The following is a 25,515-nucleotide window of genomic DNA, read 5'->3' on the forward strand; positions in this document are numbered from 1 at the left end:
AGTCAGCAGTGGCAGTGGCAGAGGCAGAGGCAGAGGCAGTGGCAGTGGCGTGAACGGCAGGCGGCCTTTGTCCTGCCGTTGCTGCCTGCCACTGATTCCAGTGCTTGGATTCCAAATGACGGCGCATTGAAGTGGTGGACAGGTTGCTCTTCTCAGAGCCCCTAATCAATTTCGAGAGGCAAATTGTGCAGACAACACTATATCTGTCCTCGGCGCATTCCTTGAAAAAACTCCACACCTTCGAGAAACGTGCCCTCGAGGTGGGAGTTTTTCGGGGCTGGGTACGAACTGGAACATCTTGGGAGATTCCGGGTGTGGCCTGGCTTCGCCTAAGCTGCTGACCTCTGCCTCTGCCTCTAGCTACCCTTTTTGGTGCTGCACCTGCCTCAACATCCACACTACTTTCCCCGCTTGACATCCCCCCTGTCCAGGTCGGGTCAGTGTCCTCATCATCCACCACTTCCTCTTCCAACTCCTGTCTCATCTCCTCCTCCCGCACAATGCGCCAGTCAACTGGATGCCCTGACGGCAACTGCGTCACATCATCGTCGATGAGGGTGGGTTGCTGGTCATCCACCACCAAATCGAACGGAGATGGAGGAGACTCTAGTGTTTGAGCATCTGGACACAGATGCTCCTCTGTTAGGTTCGTGGAATCGTGACGTGGAGAGGCAGGTTGAGGGACAATGAAAGGAGCGGAGAACAGCTCTGGGGAGCAGGGACAGTTTGGGTTATTGTTCTGTAAAGCTTCGGAATTTTGGGAGGAAGGAAGACAAGACTGTTGGGTAATAGGAGGAGAGGAGGCAGAGTCTGACTGGCTGCTGGACAATGTGCTGTAAGCGTTCTCTGACAGCCATTGCAAGACCTGTTCCTGGTTCTCGGGCCTACTAAGGTTTGTACCCTGCAGTTTAGTTAATGTGGCAAGCAACCCTGGCACTGTGGAGTGGCGCAATGCTTGCTGCCCCACAGGAGTAGGCACGGGACGCCCTGTGGCTTCACTGCTACCTTGCTCCCCAGAACCATTCCCCCGACCTCGCCCACGGCCTCGTCCACGTCCCTTTCCGGGAGCCTTGCGCATTTTGAATTCCTAGTTAGAAATTGGCACTGTATACCAGTAGTAAAAATTGTGGGTGCACGTAACCCCAATATATTCTTTGAATTCCCAGTCAGACACTGGCACTATATGGCAGTAGCAAGAAATGAGGGTATTTGTATTCCCAATATACTCTTTGAATTCCCAGTCAGACAATGGCACTGTATACCAGTAGTAAAAATTGTGGGTGCACGTAACCCCAATATATTCTTTGAATTCCCAGTCAGACACTGGCACTATATGGCAGTAGCAAGAAATGAGGGTATTTGTATTCCCAATATACTCTTTGAATTCCCAGTCAGACAATGGCACTGTATACCAGTAGTAAAAATTGTGGGTGCACGTAACCCCAATATATTCTTTGAATTACCAGTCAGAAACTGGCACTATATGGCAGTAGCAAGAAATGAGGGTATTTATAACCCCAATATATTCTTTGAATTCCCAGTCAGACAATGGCACTGTATACCAGTAGTAAAAATTGTGGGTGCACGTAACCCCAATATATTCTTTGAATTACCAGTCAGAAACTGGCACTATATGGCAGTAGCAAGAAATGAGGGTATTTGTATTCCCAATATACTCTTTGAATTCCCAGTCAGACAATGGCACTGTATACCAGTAGTAAAAATTGTGGGTGCACGTAACCCCAATATATTCTTTGAATTACCAGTCAGAAACTGGCACTATATGGCAGTAGCAAGAAATGAGGGTATTTATAACCCCAATATATTCTTTGAATTCCCAGTCAGACAATGGCACTGTATACCAGTAGTAAAAATTGTGGGTGCACGTAACCCCAATATATTCTTTGAATTACCAGTCAGAAACTGGCACTATATGGCAGTAGCAAGAAATGAGGGTATTTATAACCCCAATATATTCTTTGAATTCCCAGTCAGACAATGGCACTGTATACCAGTAGTAAAAATTGTGGGTGCACGTAACCCCAATATATTCTTTGAATTACCAGTCAGAAACTGGCACTATATGGCAGTAGCAAGAAATGAGGGTATTTGTATTCCCAATATACTCTTTGAATTCCCAGTCAGACAATGGCACTGTATACCAGTAGTAAAAATTGTGGGTGCACGTAACCCCAATATATTCTTTGAATTACCAGTCAGAAACTGGCACTATATGGCAGTAGCAAGAAATGAGGGTATTTATAACCCCAATATATTCTTTGAATTCCCAGTCAGACAATGGCACTGTATACCAGTAGTAAAAATTGTGGGTGCACGTAACCCCAATATATTCTTTGAATTCCCAGTCAGAAACTGGCACTATATGGCAGTAGCAAGAAATGAGGGTATTTGTATTCCCAATATACTCTTTGAATTCCCAGTCAGACAATGGCACTGTATACCAGTAGTAAAAATTGTGGGTGCACGTAACCCCAATATATTCTTTGAATTACCAGTCAGAAACTGGCACTATATGGCAGTAGCAAGAAATGAGGGTATTTATAACCCCAATATATTCTTTGAATTCCCAGTCAGACAATGGCACTGTATACCAGTAGTAAAAATTGTGGGTGCACGTAACCCCAATATATTCTTTGAATTCCCAGTCAGAAACTGGCACTATATGGCAGTAGCAAGAAATGAGGGTATTTGTATTCCCAATATATTCTTTGAATTCCCAGTCAGACAATGGCACTGTATACCAGTAGTAAAAATTGTGGGTGCACGTAACCCCAATATATTCTTTGAATTACCAGTCAGAAACTGGCACTATATGGCAGTAGCAAGAAATGAGGGTATTTATAACCCCAATATATTCTTTGAATTCCCAGTCAGACAATGGCACTGTATACCAGTAGTAAAAATTGTGGGTGCACGTAACCCCAATATATTCTTTGAATTCCCAGTCAGAAACTGGCACTATATGGCAGTAGCAAGAAATGAGGGTATTTGTATTCCCAATATACTCTTTGAATTCCCAGTCAGACAATGGCACTGTATACCAGTAGTAAAAATTGTGGGTGCACGTAACCCCAATATATTCTTTGAATTACCAGTCAGAAACTGGCACTATATGGCAGTAGCAAGAAATGAGGGTATTTGTATTCCCAATATATTCTTTGAATTCCCAGTCAGACAATGGCACTGTATACCAGTAGTAAAAATTGTGGGTGTATATAGCCCCAATTCTATTGCTAGGGGACTTGCAGGGTATTTCTGGGGTGAAGGTGGGGGGGCACACCGTTGGAACGGGTATCGGGGTATATATCGGGTATACGGGAATACACTGACAGTGTATTCCATTCAGGATCCTGGGAAAGCTGGGTTGCGGCGATTGAGCCCGTCAGTGCCACGTTACACTGACAAGCTTCTCCCTGGAATTTAGCTCTTACAAGAGCTGTTGGTTGTCTTCTCCTTCCTATCCTAGCCTGTCCCTGCCTACCCAGAATCTAAGCCCTAGCTAGCTGGACGGAAACCTCCGTCCTCGGTGAATTGCAAGCTCAGAATGACGCGAAGCTGGGCGGCGCTGTTCTTTTAAATTAGAGGTCACATGTTTTCGGCAGCCAATGGGTTTTGCCTACTTTTTTCAACGTCACCGGTGTCGTAGTTCCTGTCCCACCTACCCTGCGCTGTTATTGGAGCAAAAAAGGCGCCAGGGAAGGTGGGAGGGGAATCGAGTAATGGCGCACTTTACCACGCGGTGTTCGATTCGATTCGAACATGCCGAACAGCCTAATATCCGATCGAACATGAGTTCGATAGAACACTGTTCGCTCATCTCTAGTGGTTTTTGGTTGCAAATTTTACTGCATTTTTTTTTTTTTAGCTAAAGTCAAGAGTAGCTTGCATGGGATGGAAAATAAAAGGAACTTTGGAACTTTGGTTCAAAAAAACTGCAGCAAACTCTGTAAAAGAAAAAAAAAAAAACCCCAGCTTTTCCACAATGTGGGATGTTAACCTTAGGGTGCATTCACCCTAAGTATATGCTGAGCTGATTAAAACACGTTCAGAATTAGCGCGTACAAAGCAGATCCTATTCATTTCAATGGGAGCCGGCATACGAGCGCTCCCCATTGAAATGAATGGGCTGCTTTTTTCCCTAGTGGGCCACAGCAAAAAAGTGCTGTGGGAGAATTGCATTAGAAACACAGAAATGTTTCCTCTGTGGACTTTCTGCTTCCATTATACCTATAGGGAAACTGACAGCATTTCTGTAGATATAATTGACATGCTGCAATTTCTAAAACCTCCATGGTTTTGGAAATTGCGTCATTTCTACTGCTGATATTTTTCTGCAATGTGTAGATGGAATTTGCGGTGATTATGTTTACGCCATCCGGGTCCCCGGCCTAAGGGTTTTTTTGAGACCAATATCTGATAGATAAGGGTTCCGCTGCCCTCTTCCCGATTAAATGCTTCTTCTTAGTGACTGTGTTGTGTCATGTCCATCAGTCCCAGTTTAGTTCTATTAATGTGAACATGATTGATCTGCAACCTTATAGACAGCTGCTGTGAAATGTCTGTGCTATGCCTGATATACAGTGTACAAACTACAGTACTTGCCCAGTTGCCATCATCTACTTCCCAGAGATGCCAATCTGATATTGCTGATGTCCTATCCTTACTATAACTCATCAATAGAAAAGCTCTGAAAACTACTTCAAAGCATATCCCCTATAGCAGATATATTGGGCCTGATATTGCAATGTATAGTGTTTTCATGAATTGGTTTAATGAATGAATATACATAATTGTAAGGAGTTATACATATACTGCCATGTAGAGATATTACAGTTTTTAACTTATGTTGCACAGGACTCAATACAGTAATTGTTGAAATATTGTACAAGGCTTCAGGTAATTCAGTATCAGAAGTGAGATAGTCTTTAGTGATTTAGCAGCCGCTAAGTCCTAATATCTCAGAGAAAAACAAGAATTGTTCCTCTGATAATATATTAAGAGACATGCAGCAGTACAGAACATGGCTACCAACTACTTCCCTGTCCCATAGGGGACCTGGCAGCTAGCTGGGCATATTTCACATCCCAGTGGGAGGATTATGAGATGGCAAGTGAATTAGATGAGAAAGACCTGAAGGTAAAGATAGCAACATTGTGCTCAGTGATGGGGAAAGACTGTCTGCGTGTTTAACAGCACCTCAAACTCTCTGCTACCTAAACAGGATATGAAGAAAGTTCAGCGTGCATCACAGAGCCATTCTATGGCAGCAAGTAACAGTATATGAGAGGTATATATCCATTACCACACAGCAAGGTCCATCAGAGACTATAGATCTTATGTGACAGAGACAGCTAGCAGAAAGCTGTGAGCTTACAGTATTACGTGGTGAACTTATCAGAGACAGAATAGTCTTGAGATCAAGAGACTTTAATGTAATAAAGTGAATGTTCAGACCAAACTTGAATCTACAGAAAAGCATTGGATTGTGTAGAGCCTATCAACTTACAGAAATGCAAAAACAAACAATAAGAGATTGCAAAATTATACTATTAAAAAGACAGGCTAGTATAGAAGACAGGATAAAAACATGAGCACATTCTGCCGTTGAAATTACCATGCCTCGAACAGAGACCATTGCCCAACATATGGAGAAACATTTATTAAGTGTGAATACTATCATAAATGAGCCAGAGCTTAATATTGGCCAACCAGTGCATATACAACCATCACCTTCATCAACATATGGAATTTGGCAACAAGATGTGTGTTCGGAGAAAGTAGCAGGACTTAAAGAGGACCTTTCATGGTTCGGGGCACAGACAGTTCTATATACTGCTGGAAAGCCGACAGTGCACTGAATTCAGCGCACTGTCGGCTTTCCCGATCTGTGCCCCAGGTAAAGCGCTATCGGTCCCGGTACCGTAGCGCTTTACAGTCATAAGGGCGTTCTTTACAGTCAGGTACGTCCTTCTGCACAGCAGCGCCTATTGCGCTGTACAGTGTAAAGAGGGAGGAACGCCCCCTCCCTCTGCTCACAGTGATCGTCCATAGACGAGTATCAGGAGGGGAGGGGGGTTCCTCCCTGCTCATACTGTACAGCGCGATAGGCGCTGCTGTGCAGAAGGACGTACCTGACTGACTATGAGAAACGCCATTCTGACTGTAAAGAGCCATGGTACCAGGACTGATAGCTCCTTACCTGGGGCACAGATCGGGAAAGCCGACAGTCAGCTTTACAGCAGTATATAGAACTGCCTGTGCCCAAATCGGTGAAAGGTCCTCTTTAAGAAACATCTCAGGACTGTCAGTAACAATGAAATACAGGAGGCATATACACCAAATACACCTGATAAGAATCCTAACAAGACACCTTTAGTACCAGATATGGAGGAGAATAACCAACAATGTCGAGTTCCAGTCACACCAAGACATACAACACCAAAGAGTAACTGAACACCAGCAAAATATGAACGCTATATATTCTAAATATATTCTACTGAAAATATCCTTTTTTTTTTTCTTTTTTTTTTTTTGCAGAAAACATATGTTTTAGTTTTTAGCATTCACATGTTTTATACTATATATATTTCTTCTTTATTTAATAAGAAAGGTGTTATACGTGTGATGACATGGTTACTGCTATCTACAGGCTTCAGTGATATTGTATGTGTCTCAATAAAAAACTTGCTGAAATACTCTTACTCTCTACAATATTTAGACAGTTTTTTTTTGTTTGGCTTTAAATGAGATGGATTTTCTTCAATCTATTTTAGGCATAATTCTGCTTTTAATGATGTTTCGCAGCTTATATTTACATAAAATATTAAGTAATTTTACAGTTAATTAGCTGTACCATTCTCATAGCAATTTGGTATTCTTTCATGATGTTCTCTCCATTTATATTCATTTCTGCTTTCTGTTTCCTACCTTCGGGGACAGGAGGTTAGTTCTGTTCCATTGTCAGACATGTGACCTAAGAGTTTATCGCCAAATGCGCAACTATCATGAGAACTCTTATAATTTATTGCAAAGGCAAGATGAGTGTTGCATATAGTTGTAACCATAAAGGAAGAATAGCTCAAAATTGATAAAAAATAAGACATTAAAACTATTTGCAAAGTTATTTGACATTCTATATAGATTTGACAGTTGATATGTTGCATCGTAAGTTAAATATCCTACAATGTATTCACTGTATTCATTCTTCTAGAATAGGTAAAAGTTTGCCTGTCTGTCTGTTAACAATTGTTACTTAAAGAGTACTTGTCATCACCACTCCATCTCTTTGCATCCTCCTATCGACATTGCTCCACTTATTCCAATTGTTGCACTTATTGCAATTTGTTTTCTCTAGACCTCACTGGTCCTGTGCAATGCAGTTAGTTTTAGCACCCAATATGCTAATTAGGCTCTCTGCTGTCAGATGGGTGGCCCCGTGTTGTTTGTCCCAGCCTATGACCACCCAGGTGATTGGCTTGGTTGGCAAATTGTCTGCTGAAAGTAACTGAAATGATTGCTGAGAAATGGTGGAAGAAACTCCAACTGTTCTGGTAGAAAGATGCAAGGCCCCGTTCCCACTTCAATGGGTGCCAGCTTATGCGCGCTACACATTGAAATCAATGGGAGGCATTTTAACCCATTGATTTCAATGTGTAGCGCTCGTAAGCCGGCACCCATTGAAGTGAATGGGATCTGTTTTGAGGCGCCTCACTCTGACACGTGTTTACGTGTCAGAATGAGCGGCGCATTACTCCATGGGAATGGGGCCCAAGAATTGGAATTGGTGGAAGAGGTGACAAAAGGTCCTGTTGCTTGGAAATTCAACTTTCCTGATCTTCGGCAGTGAATATGAAGTCACATAACAGGCCAATCATCACTATGTATATGAAACATAGGGGCATCACTGTTTTTCCACAGACTTTTTCATTGGGTTTTTGTTGTGTTTTCTTTGCTTTTTTTTCTCCATCCTCCATTACGTCTATATTGAAAATACATGCAATTCCATAGCTAAAATTCACATACTGCGTTTTTCAAGAACACTAGTGAGAAAGCAGCTTTTTTTTTGCAGTGTGTGAATGAGATTAACCAAAATCTCATACATCTCATTCACTTTGCTGCTACTGTGAAACTCAGTATTTTTTTCCACTGCACTTTCACAGCAGTTTGCAATATAGGGCCCTAGCCTAAAGAAGTGTTTCAGGGCTTTGATGAATTGATTGACATCGGTCGCCTATGGGGACAAAATAAAGATGCTGTCTTGTTCAATTTGAATAAAACTGGGCCTGTGTAAACAGTCTCACTAAAGTGCCATATCATCTGTATACTTCTGATCGATAGTGGTCCAAGGGTCTGTGAGAACAATCAACATAGAATATACTGCCTATTAACAGCATAAAACAACATAATCTGATGCTGAGATCTCTCTTTACATCTGTAAATCATTAGAATAATCGTAGAACTGTATTATGGCCCTGGATTTGCCACTTTTTTATTTTATTACATATTTCTTGGCATCTGTCATCCTAGTGTCTTCAAGGTACCGAAGCATCGATGTCATAGTCAAATTTCCTTATCATTTGGTACGGATTCTCTTTTATATTATACTGAATATAGTGTATAGAAAGATCTATACATGTATATAGACATATACTATTTATAAGTTAGCATGTTTTCTATAAGGATCTGATAGTTACTGAAACCATAATAGGCATTTTGGAAAGATTCAAGTGCATGGACCAATTTATTTGAGCGTCCTGCTATTTTGTAAGATGAAACTGTATAATTACCTTTAGTTTTTTCTTTTTCTCACGGTAGGAATAATGAGATAATTGTCCTGTTAAACCCAATCTTTGTACATGCCACAGTCCGTCCCTGGAATATAATGACAAAGCATCAAGTAAACTTAATTATAATGAATGTAATTTTAATGTTTCAAATGAATCTGCAAGCTTTTGTATTTAATGTTCTATTATGTCGCTTCTCCTAGGTGGTTTTACAATTGGCCAGTGGGATGCCAGTGCAATCCTTTCACTGTCAAAAATGATACGTTTGATTCAGCATAGCTGACAGTTCTAGCCTTGTGCATGTCGAGGAGAAAATAATATCTAAATTAAGAAATCATGTAAAAATGTTTAATGTTCAAAAACTAATTTTCATGTGTAATGTTACATGCAGTTTGAGGAAAAGACCACAGAAAATGAGGCTATACCCATGAATATGTTGGTCATGAAACCTTGGCAGAAATGTAGACATGTTCTAATCCCCTACATTGTCTGTCACAAATCATTGTGCTGTAATGTTATCTGTTGTTCACAGTATTTGGTCCTGATTATATTTTGTCATTTCTACTGCTGTTGAATACAAGAGAAATTAGTGCCTTTGAAATCCAATTATTTAGATAATCAGTTTTAATTACATTTAACTCACTTTGTAATCCACAAATTTACATTGTAGCTAAGTGATTTAATTAAGCATTGCAATCTAGTTTTGATGTATGGCTTATCACATGGCAAAATATAGAGAAATGACAGCTGAAGAATTTGGAACACACATATTTATGTTTTAATTGAATAGATAAGCCTTTGCAAAATGCAGTTTTCCTATTCTTAGATTTTAAATGGTCCGCACATTGAATTTCTTAGGAATTAACAGAACGTTAGTCATTGAACATACAGTATGCAAGAAAAGTAATACTTGTTTTCTAAAGCAGAATGTAAGAAACTAGATACACCATGTAAAAGAAGCTAAAAGATGAAAAAAAACCAGTTAAAGTAATTGGAATTATGTCTAGTGTCAAGCAAAGATTTATATGTCAGGATAGCTGTGTATTAAAGTTGTATTAGAGTCATATAATCCTTCTTAAATTGTGTTTCTGCATCAGTGTAGTAAGTCTTATGTAGTAAGGGCCCATTCAGGTGGTGGAAAATGAAGAGGAATTAAGTTAGACTTTCCACCATGGCTGCTCAGCCCCAGATGAATGCGGCTAACCAGCTGAGTGCTTTGCACTGCATGCTCTGCGACCGATCAGCTCTCAGAAACTGTGACAAGACAGAGAAGCATGCTCATTTTTTGAGTGTTCTGCTTCAATTTCTACCTCCCACTTAATACAATGGGAGGCAGATTCAGGGTGGAATTTGGTGCAGGTTTTGAGGCAGCATCTGACTCAAAATCAGCACCAAATTCCACTGTGTGAACATACCATAAGAGAAATCATAAGCAAGAAGATGCTCCCACATACATTAACTGTACTCAAATATCTTTAAGAAGTACTTCAGCAAGAAGCAACAATCAACTGTGCATCTAAAAGATAATCTACTATGTTATACCTGTGGGAAACAACTAAATGCCCCTCTGAGTGATATTGCTTTCCCAACTGTGTGAATGTAGTAAAAAAAGAGTATTAGTCAGGCATATACACTGCTACTCCATATAACCTTATTGGAGTTACAGTAACAGTAGGGTCTTGTGTGACTCTCATCTGTAAATTTTTACCTATGTGGAAAGGTACTGGTACTGGTACTGGTGGAATAGCCATAAAGTGCCGCTGGCCAGACCTCATACTGTAGAACTCATTGGTGTAGAGGTGCTTTAGTGGAGAACACTAATAGACAATATTGTTTATCACATTGAAGTTCAGTTTTGAAAGTTCTCTACAGACTCATTACGGTCGTTATTACTGCCTGATCTTGACCACATCATAGAAGCAGATGATAGAATGATGTTGCCATCAAATAAAACCTTTGTAGAAATCGATAATTTGTAATGTCAACCCTAACTCTGTTTACTTGCTAAAGCTTTTAAGATACACTGAAGTCAAATAATTGTAAAAAAATGTTGAATTTGGGCAATTCTTCACTTTGTTTACAGGGTTAATGACCGGGATGGTGCACTTGAAGCGGCTTTACGACTGTTGCAGCAATTTTACTTAGATTTGGAAACGTTTCTTGCATGGCTTACAGAATCAGAAGCTATGGCTAATGTTCTTCAGGATGCAAAACATAAAGATGGGATCCTGGAAGATCCAAAAGCAATTCAACAATTGATGACGCAATGGCAGGTATGAAAAGAATAGTTTGCAACTCTGTTCTATATCAATCGCTGATATGTACCATGTGAACACTGCTGCCATGATGAAGAAGAAAAAAACACATTTATCAAAATCTGATGATGGTTTTGTGTCAAATCATTTTGAAATTTAATTTCTCTTTGCATTCCAAAAGTTGTAGCCTGAGAATGATATGGGGAGAGCAGAATGATGAGACAATAACAAACTTCAGTTTCCAGACAAAAACTTGCATTCTCTTCCTAAGTGCATCTTATAGAGCAAAAGTTGTCATTGTTTGGGAGAATAGAGATGTTTTTAACGTCCCTTTCAGGCAGATTATTCTCAAAAAATCTTCAAAATGAAATATATTTTTTACAGCTTATCAAAATTGTTAATTCACGGAATCTATTGGGTAGGTCTTCAGTATCTGATATGTGGGGTTTGGATGAAAAGACTTTTGCCCTTCTTTCAGTCACTTTAAATGAGTTTTATTTCTGTCCATGGATTTTCTAACCCATGGATTTTTTAAAACTGAAGATGAATCCCCAGATAGGTGCTTACTCTCTTCTTGTCCTCTTTGAAAATATACAGGTATGTGTAAACGGGTAACAATGTTTGGATATTATGACTTTCAGGCTCCATATCTCACCATCCACTACAGCTTCAAATGTGAGACTACCATCATTTTATAGACCATCATCTTGGCTATCTCATAAATAGATTTGACTGGCAACTATTTAGCATATGATTAGTTATGTAGATTCTTGTCATGGAACTGCATTGTTACTGTTTTGCTCCTGGTGATGGATAAATCTTTTTATTCTTGTAATTCTACAAATTACAACCTGTTCTCGTGTCCCTTAATAGCTCAGTGTGTTATTGGGTTGATTCCCAAGCAAAATGTCACTGCTTCAAGGATCAGCCATGAAGAATATTTCCTTATAAAAGAGAAACAGCATCATCAAGCTCGACAGCAGTCTTTTAGCCAAGGAAATTACTGAACATCATTATGGGAGTGCCATGACAGTTGGAAGAATATAAAATGTAGTCTTTCAATCCATTCAAAAGCCAAGAGTTGGACGTCCAGGCAAAGTATGTCAACAAGTCGGCTCACAAGGTTTATTAGATCTGCCTCAACAAACACAGCAGTTGAAGCGGCTCGTATGCTCCATAATAGTGAGATCATAGATGTCCTTGCAATGTTGTGGTTGAGTTCCACAATCAACTTACAGCAAAGGCAGAAACTGACTGATAACAGCGAGTAGGGAAAAAACAAGCTATTTAAACTCAATACAGCACTGCAAGCCAGAGGCAGACTCCAAATGCCCTCACCAGCACTGACTGCAAGGTCAGTTGGACTATGCTGAAGGTGGATTGTTACAACCAGGAACTGTACAGAAAATAAATGCTCTACTAACTGAAAACCAACCAGAAACTACTATCACTTACTGAGTTAAACAGAACCAGAAAGACAATGTGGGGAGTAGGGTCCAGGTGGTAGCCAGTTAGAAGAAAAGCAGAATCAAATAACCAGCTGAAGTCAAATTCCAGTAGATCGTATAGTCAGAAGAGTAGTGGTATACAGAATAAATCAAGAGAGTTGGTACACCAGGACGTCATGTCAAGACAAAATCAGAAATCAATTTGTATCCAGAATCAAGCCAGGTAGTCCAAACACCAGGGAGGAGTCAGAAGGTAAGCCAGAGTTGATAAGCAAAAGCCAAGAAGTCAAAATACCAGATCAAACTGAACACAGAATAAAGGAGAAATTGATCTCAGAGCCACACAGGAAATAATTGAAGGTAGGTGAGTGAGGAGACTTAAATAGGTGGTGACTGAACCTAACCAGAGAATCTCCAACATACAGAGGCTTCTCAGATCGGCACAAAAAACTTAGTCACAGCGTCAGAACTGATACTCCTGACAAACAAGCACCATGTGACACTGGTTACACAAATCTGAAATGATGGTCTGAAAAAAGGCGAAGAAGCCTCAACTTCAATATCATTATAAGAAGCATTTTCTTGAATTTTCAAAAAAAGTGGACAGTAGAAGATTGAAAACAATCTGAATTGGAGCAATGAGATGAAAGTCAATAGACAGGGCTCTGATGGGTGCAAATGGGTCTTGAAGAAAAAAAGGAAAAGGGAGCTAACAGTTTGAGAAATTGAAGGAACTGTCAAGTTTGGTGGAGCAAGCTTGATGATATGGGGTTGTTTCATAGCTTAAGGCATTGGATACTTGACCAGGATAGATGGTGGTCTCAGTGTTAAGCTATATATGAATATATGTGAGTATGAAAGCATTACACAGTGTTGCAGCAGGACAACCTGAAACATATGTCGAGATAAGAAATGGTTCAGTGACAATGAAGTAGAGGTGCTGGATTGCCCCCCACAGTCCCCAGACTTCAACCCAAATTAAACACTTTTGGATAGAGTTGAACAAAAATCTGTGTTCATACCCAAGTGAGTTGACCTGTATGCACCAACACTGCGAACATATAGAAGAGACCTGGGATTACATTTTGGTCAAGACATGTTTCAATCTGATTGAGAGCATGCCCAGAAGGATTCAGGCAGTGTTGAAAGCAAAAGGTGATTTACAAAATACTAAAATAATAAAAATTTAAATTTAGATTTTTAGAAGTAGAATAGTAACAATGCAGTCACATAACAAAAATCCATATAACTAATCATATGCTAAGTAGTTGCAAGTCAAATTTATGTATGAGATAGCCAAGATGATTGTGTATAAAATAATGGTAGTCTCACATTTGAAGCTGTAGTGGATGGTGAGAAATGAAACCTAAAAATCAAAACTTCATAACATTGTTACCTTTTTTGCTCATCAGTGTATATTTGTTTCAACCGAGCATACATGGGAAATATAAGGAAATAGCTGTCGAATGAATATACATTCCACTGACAGCTACATACGGTAAGATCTATTCTGTAGACACAAGAGACTCTCCTGATTATAGAAAATAGAGAACCAGATTTGTCTTATTTATGATCCTATCATTAAAAGGGTTTTAAAAAAACATAGTAACACAGTTTGGAAAGCTTAAAAAGACATATGTCAATCCAATTCAGCCTATTATATTGTAACGTTGATCCAGAGGAATTGCAAAGACATCCCATAATTAAACAAACGTCTACCCAGCAATTAGCTGCAAATGTAGTTTCTCTTAGTCTTATAAATCAGCTGTAATGACCAGTAAAAGCCTGGATCCTACAGACTTACCCTACAGACGCTGACAAATGTATGAACCACCATGTTCTGTGTGTAAATTTATTGAGTCTACATAAGGAGATCTCTTTCATGGTGCCCAAAAGATTGTTATCATGATGGTCATAGACGTAGAATAGCTGTCACCTCAATAATCTTTCTACCCCTTCTCCAATCTTCCACCACTGAAATCACGTTATATTATGGAGGGGGGCAGCTGTACATGTCAGATACCAGTTGTTGCTTACTTCAAGGGTAATCAATGGGAATTTCAATGGGACCTGCTGACAACCGTGTGACTACAGCTAAACTGTCATCAAAGGAAGAAGGCATCAAAGTGGTTTGATTGCTAACAAAATGTCATGTCTACGGCTAGCATTACAATGTATAGTATATGTTTTACAATTATTATCTGATAATCCGGGATCTGTGGCCCCTTTACTGTTGAATTATAGGATTTCACTGTATATCAAAGGGAAGAAAGGCAGCAGAATATAATGATGCAAATTAATAGATTTTATGATGCCAAAACGATGCCAGTTACTTGTCACACTATGTTAGGCATTTGATTCATATACTGACATCACATGAACGTGTATATTAATCAAATTAAGTTATAAATCACAGTAATATTTTTAGAAATTTGTTGACTTTATTTCACAGATTTTAATTTCAAATCTTTCCACAATTACAGTATGCTAAAGATTAAAATTAATCTAATTTATTAAAAAGGCTGTCTCAAAGTCCCATCCTCATTTGAAAGTGTAGAGCTGACAGTTCTCTGTATTTTTTGGTCTAATGCTTCGCTGCGCCAACTATGGAAAAAAAGCAAAATGCTGAATAAATTTGTCATAGTTAGTGATTATACAATTTCCAGTCAATTGTTTTCTTCTGGAAGCAAGAAATTAGTTTTCCCTAATTTAATTCTTGAAAATGAGAAGATGAAATGTTTCCTCATGCTGCAACATATTGTGGTGGGAAGATGATCCATCACCTATGTTAAAGTAGAATGGAGGTGTTTGTATATACAGTGTTGCATCCAGGGCTTTAATCATTTGTCTTCATCACCATGCTCTGGCGAGCGGTGGAATGGTCTTCTATAGACCGCGATTCTACTGAGCAGGCAATTATCTGACAGCTTTATGGCCAGGCACAATGTCTATTAGCGCCTTGTATTTAGCACTGGATGCTCAGGTGCGTCCTATATGCTTGTACTATGATCCAAAATGAGAATTTCAACATAAGTTACAGCTTCAAACTTTACTAAAGGAAACATCACTGCTATGTTTTCACAATTTTAAGATGAATAAGGAGCTAAGGCTTGAATAGAGATTTGACTTTTTAGAGTTTTTAGAATTGTTTTAGTGTTTGTATTACAAAATTGAATATGTAGCTGTGCATAATGTCTGTAATATTAACAAATGATAGTACAAATATAGTAGATTTTATCAAGTCAGTGTAGTAGAGCTGAACTTATATAGTCAAACCACATAAATAATGTGTAATTACTTTTAGCACACTGACGTTCATGTGCATGGAGCCTTTAAGGGGTTGTCCCATCTCAAGGATCCTATCTATACTGGTAGCTTACTGTATGTAAATTGAAGCATTTTCCTCAATATGTTGCTTTAGAAATTCTGCTTTTTTGCCTGGTATATGAATGTATTCCTTTATTACACTGTGTTGCTATAACCACGGACCTATATGATAGAGCAAGTGACATCACTTACTCGCTGCTCTTGCCAGCAGGACATTTTTTGCTGATAAAGTTGAGTCTGTAATCTCTCTATGTAAACACCCAGGCAACACTGAGTCCGTTCTGTACAAACATCTGCATATTATCTGATCTGCAGAAGTGTTCTGTGTCCCATTCAGCAAGAGGGAGGGGGAGAGAAAGAAATACAGGAAGTGAGAAGGACATACTGCAGGCAGACTGATGAAAGACTGAGATGGGAGAACCCCTTTAATTTCAGGTTAGGACAGAGTGAGATGAGAAGAAAAATAGTCAGTAAATTGGAGAAAGAAGCATTTTTCAATTAAAATATATGTTACAAAGTTTATTATATTTACTTGTACATTTTGCAAAGTTTGTTAAACTGCCTATATAGGCAGGTAAATATCTTTGTACAAGATATTAAAGCTGATAGAACTTTTATATAGCTGTTATCCATTTTCTCCTCTGGTATTGGTTAAGACTTATCTGTAATGGTCACAGTATCAGTTTTGAATGATACAGATCTACAGAAATATAGATATATTTGCAGTTCTCCATTTTAACTAGGGTAACATTTCATGTAACATAGGTCACTGGATTAAGTCGAGAGAAGGCAGCCAGCTAGTAAAGTGAATTTAAAGGAGACAATTCCTATATAAGTGATGTAATAGCTCTTAGTGTCTGTCGCCATCTTCAAAGATCACTTGTGCCTTATAACTATGTACTTGTAAAAAAAATAGAAACATGCACACCATAATGTAATTTCGATGCCAGTTTTCCTCCTGTATACTAAAAGGCAACACATCACAATGTACTGAGATGTATGATACTGTCTAATAATATTTCTGAACATTTTACATGATCCTCAGAGGAACACCTTGAGCTCTGCAGACCCCAGCACAAATAGCTTTGATAAAATCAGAATGATTGATGTCTGTGATGTTTTAAAGGCTGACATTTCCCCTTTTATTTTTGTTCCTTAATGTTCACTTCGTATATTGCAGTTCAGTACTTTATATCTAATGTTATAGAAATTGTTTGTAAAGTATGAAAAATTGTGTTTGACAGCACAGAAACTATTTTAAAGCTGAAAACTCTCAACAGTTTAAGTGCTCAGAATCTTAAAGTTATATTTAATGCAAACGGGAAATTATACTTCAAGGGAGTCTCCAAAACCAATAATAGTGCTGTGTAGGGACAAATAAAACTATCTTCCAACCTGGACCCCAAATTTAAGTAGGTATTTGCCATGGGCACAGTAGTTACCTGGTACCCCTCATTCCAGACACTGGGTCCCCATTCTAAAATGGTGCCTGTCAGCTTCAAGGATGTTGTTGGTAAGTATAAGACACATCCCTATCCTCTTTGTTGGCATATTCTGTGAAGAGTAGAGGATTCTACTGCATAGAGGTTCCTGAAGACCCCAGTGCCGCCATCCTCTTTCTTGATGCAGTTTCAGTACAGGAGACTCCTCGGCCCTGCACAGATTGTGTTAGCACGAATCCTCTGTGGGTGATCGACTACTAATGCTTGTGTGCATGGAAAAAGACAAGGATGCACACAAGCTTACCCATGCTTGCCAAATCTCCCAGAATACCTGGGACCCTCCAGAAAAAAAGCAATGACTTCCCAGAGTCCAGAAAGAGCTGGTGAATCTCGCAAGCCTGTTGGAATGTTCCCATATCAATGGACAAACTGGAGTCGTATATGTGTGGTAGGCACTGTATGTGCTTGCACTGCATGTACATGGGCAGTAGAATTACTGTTAAGTATGGACTTACCAGCGCTAATGCATCCCCTGCCAGCAGAGGGCCATGTCTATGACAGTCCCCATTTTGTGAAGGAAGACAGGGGAAGCAGAAAATTATAGTGTTATAGCAAAATCATTTTATTTTTTTTTGCTGCTCGCCACACAGAGCCTTAGGCTGAGGCCCCACATTGCAGAAACACAGCTTTTTTTGTTGCAGAATTTGCTGCAATTTTTTGAGCCAAAGCCAAGAAAAGCTTCAAAAGGAATGGGAAATATCTAGAAGTTCTTATACTTCTACCTTCTGCTCAATCCACTTCTGGCTTTGGCTAAAAAAAAAAAAAAAACGCAGCAAAATCTGCAACAAAAAAGCTGCATTTCCGTAACATGGGGCCTTAGCCTTAAAGAGGTTTTCCAGGCTAAACAGCCACTTGGCTGCCTTGTTGCTGTTGAATTTCTCTCTGGCTGTGAACTCCTGGCTCCCTTCCGCTGAAGCCAAACAGGTCTCAGCTGTCATGTGCGGCGGGCACTTCTACCAGAAACCAACAACTAAACTGGAGGACTGAACCATGTGGAGAGTCATCAGAACACCTGGGACTGGTGTGTGTGTTTTGTTTTTTTGTTTTTTCACCTCCCTTGGCCTAATAAATAAATATAATTTTAACCTTGACATCCCCTTTAAGGCTATGGCCCCATGTTGCAGAAACGCAGCAGAGAAAAACGCTGCATTTTACAGTATCAGCAAAGTGAATTTGATTTGAGCTAATCCCATCCACAAATTGTGTGGGGGGAAAAAAGGAAGGATGCTGTAGAAACTGCCCTTTTCTAGTTCTCTGTTTCTGATTCCCTTCTTACCAACCCCTGACCATCTTCCAATTCTCCTTGCCCACTTGTAATTGAGTGCAGGAACATTGTTGTGTAACTACAAGCGCTATAACTGAAGTTACTGAATATACAGATTGTTGTTTTGTCCTGGGGAGCAGTTGCTTATTTATACTATTGTTCCAAAATTCATTGATGTGTGTTTTTGCCGGGTGGTGTCCTACATCTATTCTTGTTTTTTGAAAGTTTGCCTGTTTTTGCTGAAAAATTTAAATAAAGAATTTTTTTTTTATTTATCTGGGTTTTTTTTATTAGATGTTTTATTTTATTTTTTTTAGATGTATGAAAAACTCTGCATGTCAATTTTACCGGTGGCAATGCTAGATTTAATAAGGGAAGGAAAATGCAGCAAAAACACAATAAAAATGCTGTAGAAAAAGGTGTGATTCTTTTCTGCAGTGTTTTTTAGCTGCTTTTTATTATGTGGGTCCTTAGCCTAATAGCTGGTAACAATAATAATAGCTAAACTGTGAAATTTTGTTAGCCTTATAATACAAGGAGAAAAGGCTTTTGATCAGAAAACATCTGTTTAGAGATGTCATTTGCTGCTGGTAATGTATCCTTATAGGTGGAAATTCATCATAATTGTATATTTTATTAGGTAATGTAATTATAAAAAAACCTTTGCATGATGAATGCAGTATTTGCTTCGAAGAGAATGCATTTGCATCCATCGTTTGTCACCAGTGACAGCTAAGTACCACCTGAGTTGACTTGTACATTTATAAAAGTTAAGGAGAAATCTCAGAAGCTATTTAAATGCGAAGGTATAAATAATGATAAAACCACAAAGATGATAACATGCAAATGCAAAAATATGTTATGCCAAAGGTACTTACTAATGGAATCCGGTCATAACTTTTTACTGCTATCCAGATTACTTTAGATCTCTGTATTATTGACTTGCAGAAAAATGGCTTATATATATATATATATATATATATATATATATATATATATATATATGTGTAGTAGATAAGTATTTCAGTGTATAGTAAGGCTTCCATATTGTACATCGGTCATTAATTAGAGATGAGCGAACAGTAAAATATTCGATATTCATTTCAAATAGCCGCTCAATATTCGACTATTCGAACAAATATCGAACCCCATTCCCTATGGGGAAAAATGCTTCGTTTCAGGGGATCCCACATTCGACTCAGGAGGGTCACCAAGTCCACTATGACACCCCAGGAAATGATGCCAACACCCTGGGATGCAACTGGGACAGCAGGGGAAGCATGTCTGGGGGCATCTAACATGCCCAAGTCACTGTATTACGTCGGGATCCCTGTCAGCTTGTGATATGTGCGAACTGACTTTTTCCCATGGGAATGCATTGACCAGCATTGATCGCCGAATGCCATACAGTGTACAGCATTCAGCCAATCAACGCTGCTTTTGCCGGAGGAGGCGGAGTCTTATATCGGACCAGAATGGAGATTGCTGTGGACTGATATTAGACTCCGCCTCCACCAGCAGAACCAGTGTTGATTGGCCGAATGCTGTATGGCATTCGGCCAATCAACGCTGGTCAATGCATTCCTATGCCGAGATGTAGCTGTGCGCTGAGCTCAACTACTCCGAAGATGCAGCCAAGCTGAGCGCACAGCCAGCACTGCTACATCGGAATTGAAGCAGTGCTGGCCGCGCACTCAGCTCGGATACTCCGAAGATGCTACATCGGAGATGAAGCAGTGCTGGCCGCGCGCTCAGCTCGGCTACTCCGAAGATGCTACATCGGAGATGAAGCAGTGCTGGCCGCGCGCTCAGCTCGTCTACTCCGAAGATGCAGACGAGCTGAGTGCACGGCCAGCACTGCTACATCTCCGCAGTGCTGAGTGTGCGTTGAACCCTGCTACAAACTCAGCTCTGCTGCATCTGATGAAGCAGTGCTGAGTATGCATTGAACCCTGCTGCACACTCAGCACTGCTGCATCTGATGTAGTAGTACTGAGTGTGCGTTGAACCCTGCTGCACACTCAGGTCTGCTGCATCTGATCTATCAGTGCTGAGTATGTGTTGAACCCTGCTGCACACTTAGCTCTGCTGCATCTCTGTGTGTGCTGAGCTCGGCTGCTTCTCCGTGTAGCAGAGCTGTGTCAGCACTGCTACATCTGAGATCGGACCACAATGGAAACTGCTGTGGACGGATCTTAGACTCCGCCTCCTCCGGCAGAACCCGCGTTGATTGGCCGAATGCTGTAATCTGTATGGCATTCAGCCAATCAACGCTGGTCAATGCATTCCTGTGGGAAAAAGTCAGCTTGCGCATATCACAAGCTGACAGGGATCCCGACCAAATAGAGCCCCAAAGAGCTGGGTGAGTGACATTCCCCCCTAAATAAAGGTAATCCCTAGCTAACCCTGCCTGTGCATCTATCCCTGTCTCACAGTCACATAGTTCACAGTCTCAAATTAATCGAATGTTAAAGCCACCATTCGTCTAAAGTGGAGGTCACCTGATTTCGGCCGCCAATTCCTTTTTCCGATTTTTTTTTCCGATGCCTCCGTTGTTGTAGTTCCTGTCCCACCTCCACTGCACAGTTATTGGTGCAAAAAAAGCGCCAGGGAAGGTGGGAGGGGATACAAATTTTTACTGTGTTTGCCTCATGGTATTTGATTAGAATTGAATACATCGAACGGCCTGATATTCGATCGAATATCTATTCGATCGAATGGTGTTCGCTCATCTCTAATCATTAACATTATAGGGGAAAAAACGACTGTGCTAAATTTGTAGAACAGGCGCTAAAAGTGTGTTATGGGCCTCATTTGCTATAATGTGATGTGTCAGTTTCCATTCCAAGATAACATGTTAAAAATTTGTTGTGGACAAAATTGGTGCAACCTTCAGGGTATTCAAGGGGTTCCTAAATATATCAAAATGATCAACATTGTCTGCCCCTATACTTTAGCTCAGAAATATTTATTTTGCATTTTCATCATGTTGTCCAATTCTATGCAGCATAGTTGCTTTTGTGCTCCTGCTGTGGGCAGGATTACCAATGTAAAGGATTACTGTACTCATTACTCCTTTCCATTTTAAGCAGCTACCTGACACTGGTCATTAAAGGTAAGCTTGCTGTCCACCAAAATCCCTAAGTCTTTTTCATTGACAGTCTTACCCAGTAATTTACTATTTAGTACATAGTCATACATTTTACTACGTCGACCAAAGTGCATTACCTTACATTTGTCAACATTAAACTTCATTTGCCAAGTCTCCGCCCATGCTTCCAGTTTCCTTAGATCCCCTTGTAATATTCTACTATCCTCCTCATTATTAATTACCCTACAAAGTTTAGTATCATCTGCAAATATGGACACCCTGCTTTGTAAACCCTCTACCAGGTCATTAATAAAGATATTAAACAAGAGAGGACCTAATACTGACCCTTGTGGCACCCCACTGGTGACTGAGACCCAGTCTGAATATTTACCATTAACAAGTACCCTCTGTTTCCTATCAGTGAGCCAGTTGCTAACCCAAATGCATATGTTTTTCCCCAGTCCCAACATTCTCATTTTCCATACCAACCTTTTATGTGGAACAGTATCAAAAGCTTTTGAAAAGTCCAGATACACCACGTCTACTTGAACTAATATTTTGGAATTACTGTATACAGTATGTTCATATATGCAGAACAAATGGAGAAATAGAAATACATTGCTTTCAGTACTGCCTTAGCTAACATCCGGTGTCAGAATTTCTGTTCCTAAAAACAATGTGTGACGTCACCCTGTATTTTTTTTAATCGATAAAGGAATAACGCCTTGCCATAAAATCTATGGTGTCAGAAAACAATTTTAAGGTGTCACTGCCCGTAGATTGAGGAAAGAAGAGGTTGTAAAGGTTAGACTTTGTTAAACTTCGCAGGAAATTAGAAATTGGTGAGATTTGCAAATGTTTTCCTTTGCATTGTTACATTAACTATCTGCTATTGTTCTGAAGGTTGTAAGCATGTCTGATGCTGAATTCCTAATATAAACTTGTGTTTTACATTGCCAGAAAGCACTTTGCTTGACCAGAATAATTTAGCATATAAAAACATTAAGTTGAAAAGCGTCCTTCCTTCTGATAAGAATAGTTCAAAGATTTTTCAGTGTCTTCACAAGGCAGAAGAGAATCACTCATCTTCTATCAGCAATCTATTGAACACATAAATCCAGGCTGCTCTATCACCTTCATCTCAATCAGAATAATTTAATTTAGTCATTGACCTTTCTTTATGCCATTTTCTTTCCTCCCCTGGGTTTTAGAGCAGCATGTATAAAAGGTGTGTAGTAAGGCTTTCTGTGATTAGTTTATATTTAATAGATCGCATGTTTTCCCCTTTCAGATGCTGACAGTGTACTAACAATCCAGCACATACATATTCATCCGCTATCATTGTGTGCACAGCAGAAATTGCAGTAGTCTTTTAATTATAGCAGACGTATGTAGTGATTTAGGGGCAGGTAAATTCCATACCTCATGGCGGGGAAACACGATCTCCTATTTTCATTGTCAGGTCATTAATAATACATTATCAATTAATATTTGCATTCCAAAGGTAATCCAGTGCTATAGCATGCTGAGATTATCGCAAACTACATTTGGCTGTGCATGGCATTTTACCCTTAATCTGGTCATCATTTTCATTGGTTCGATGCTGGTCTTTAAAGAGATTATACTGTACATTTATTGCATTTTTGGAAGCATGGACCATTAATGGGTGTGCTGGCTTGTACATCAACCATATGGCTTTGTGTTATGACAAGCTAGTTCTGTACTCTTATGTCCCAGGGTCCTATCCAAATGTGTAGAACTCTAAGGGTAAGTTCACACAGAGTTTTTTGGACCGGATTCTGAGGCGGGATCCGCCTCAGAATCTGGCTCCAAAAAACGCCTCCCATTGACTTCAATGGGAGCAGTTCACTTATTTTTTCCACTAGCAGTTTTATGCTGCTCGCGGAAAAAAGAAGCGAGCTGCCCTTTCTTACCATGGATTCTGTGGCAGAATCTGCTGCAGTATCCGCGGCGCAACACTCCCTCCTGACTAGGCCCATTTATTTGGGTTTAATTCAGAGCGGAATGCATCAGCATCCAGTCGCGGCTAGCTGTTTGTGACCAGATTCTGAGGCGGTCTCCGTGTCAAAATCCGGTCCAAAAACCCAGTGTGAACTTACCCTAAGATTAAAAAAGTTGTTGCATTATTATGATTATCTCCTGTATAATATAACTCATAAGGAAATTAGTTAAATCATTTAAGATGTTTATTTTTTTAAAAAAACTTTTTAGTTCTAAGAAATTCCAATGGAACCCCACAGGGTTTATCATGCTGTGATGGGAACGGCAAGGAGATACAATTCGTCTGTAGGTCACAAAATTGACATTCTATAGCAGGACAATCCAAATTAAATCTAAGAAGGTGGACTGTGCAATGAAGAATTTAGTAGATGTCACCATCAGCAATTATAGAAGAGTGAACCAGTTCAGAATAAACCATGTTTGGCCTGAATTTTCCATAAATTTTGGGGTTTTAATAAAATGGCTAAAATGGCATCTACCATGTGAAAACATAGAAAAGCAGAGATGAATAAGCTCATGACCTTAAGGATCATCAGGCGAGCTTCCCCATAATGCCTTGCAAGGATCCTGTATTACAGGAGACAGGCAGTCAGAGAGTATAGAGTCACCAAAGACTCATAGGTAGTATAAAAAGCCCAAGCAGGAGGAGATGATGTTCATTTTGTGGGTACAGAGTAGAGAGATAGTCTTAGCCAGACAGACTGAAATATATATTTTTCTTGAAGAGAAAAATATACCAGGTTATGGACTCTAGATTTTAAGGACACGTTGATCCAGGGTTTTATACTGACTGCCAGATTTGAAGTCGGGAAGAAATGTTTTCCCCTGATACATCAATCTCAATCACTATTCTGAAATTTTGTCAATGGAGTCAAAAAATTCAAATGTAATATCTACTGTATCTAAGAACAAACAACTTAGCCACCCCACATGGAACTGGTGCTTTACATATCTGGCATAATTGGTTCATAGATACTTGCAGATGACACCAAGCTCAGTAATATAGTCAACATAGAGGAGCATACTGTAAAAGTCAAATGCATTTTAATGTGGACAGATGTAAAGTTATGCACCTGGGCCATGTAAACAAGTGTCACAATTATGTATTAAATAGCAAAGCACTGGTAAGATTACTGCTGAAAAACACTAGGGATATTAGGGGGCATTCACACAGAGTAATGTGGCGCTGATTCTTGCACAATAACTTGCGTTAGAATCAGCGCTGCAAAACAGAATCCTATTGACTTCAATGGGTTCCGTTTAACGCACGTAGCACATCAAAATCAATGAGAGGCTTTTTAACCCATTGATTTCAATGCGTTATTTGTATTAAATGGAACCCATTGAAGTCAATGGGATTCTATTTTGCAGAGCTGATTCTTAGGCGAGTTATCGTGCAAGAATTACTGCCACGTTACTCCATGTGAATGCTCCCTTAGTAGACAGTAAACTTAAGTTCAGCCATAAGTGTGAGGCAACTGCCAATGCAAACAAAATCATGGGAGGCATCGGGAGTGGAAAAGATGACAAGGACATAGTTTTACCTCTACACAAATCACTGGTAAGGCCAAATGTGCTCTGGACAACTGCTATATGAAAGAAATATATCAACTAGTTTGGATGCAGAAGAGGACGACCAAGGTAATTAATAGGATAGGTGGATTATATTACAAAGGTTCTCAAACTTGGGGTTCTTTTGGGGTTCAGTTTGGAAAAATATGGCTTAGGACAATGTACAAATATATGTTACATTTGCGTCTATGACCAGACACAGAATACGGACTGCAGAATGCACCGCTAAG

General features: G+C 39.6%; 1 protein-coding gene across 12 annotated transcripts in view; it reads left to right on the top strand.

Annotated features, from left to right (window-relative positions):
- Window positions 1-25,515, top strand: part of DMD (dystrophin) — a 1,873,751-nt gene that overhangs the window by 1,371,062 nt on the left and 477,174 nt on the right. For all 12 annotated transcript variants that reach the window (XM_075265063.1, XM_075265067.1, XM_075265060.1 and 9 more), the window contains one exon: window positions 10,888-11,077. In XM_075265063.1, coding sequence (XP_075121164.1) covers window positions 10,888-11,077 — 190 coding nt within the window. The remainder of the gene's footprint in view (window positions 1-10,887; window positions 11,078-25,515) is intronic.

The sequence above is a fragment of the Leptodactylus fuscus genome, chromosome 2 (assembly GCF_031893055.1).
Source record: "Leptodactylus fuscus isolate aLepFus1 chromosome 2, aLepFus1.hap2, whole genome shotgun sequence".
NCBI classification, from domain to species: domain Eukaryota; kingdom Metazoa; phylum Chordata; class Amphibia; order Anura; family Leptodactylidae; genus Leptodactylus; species Leptodactylus fuscus.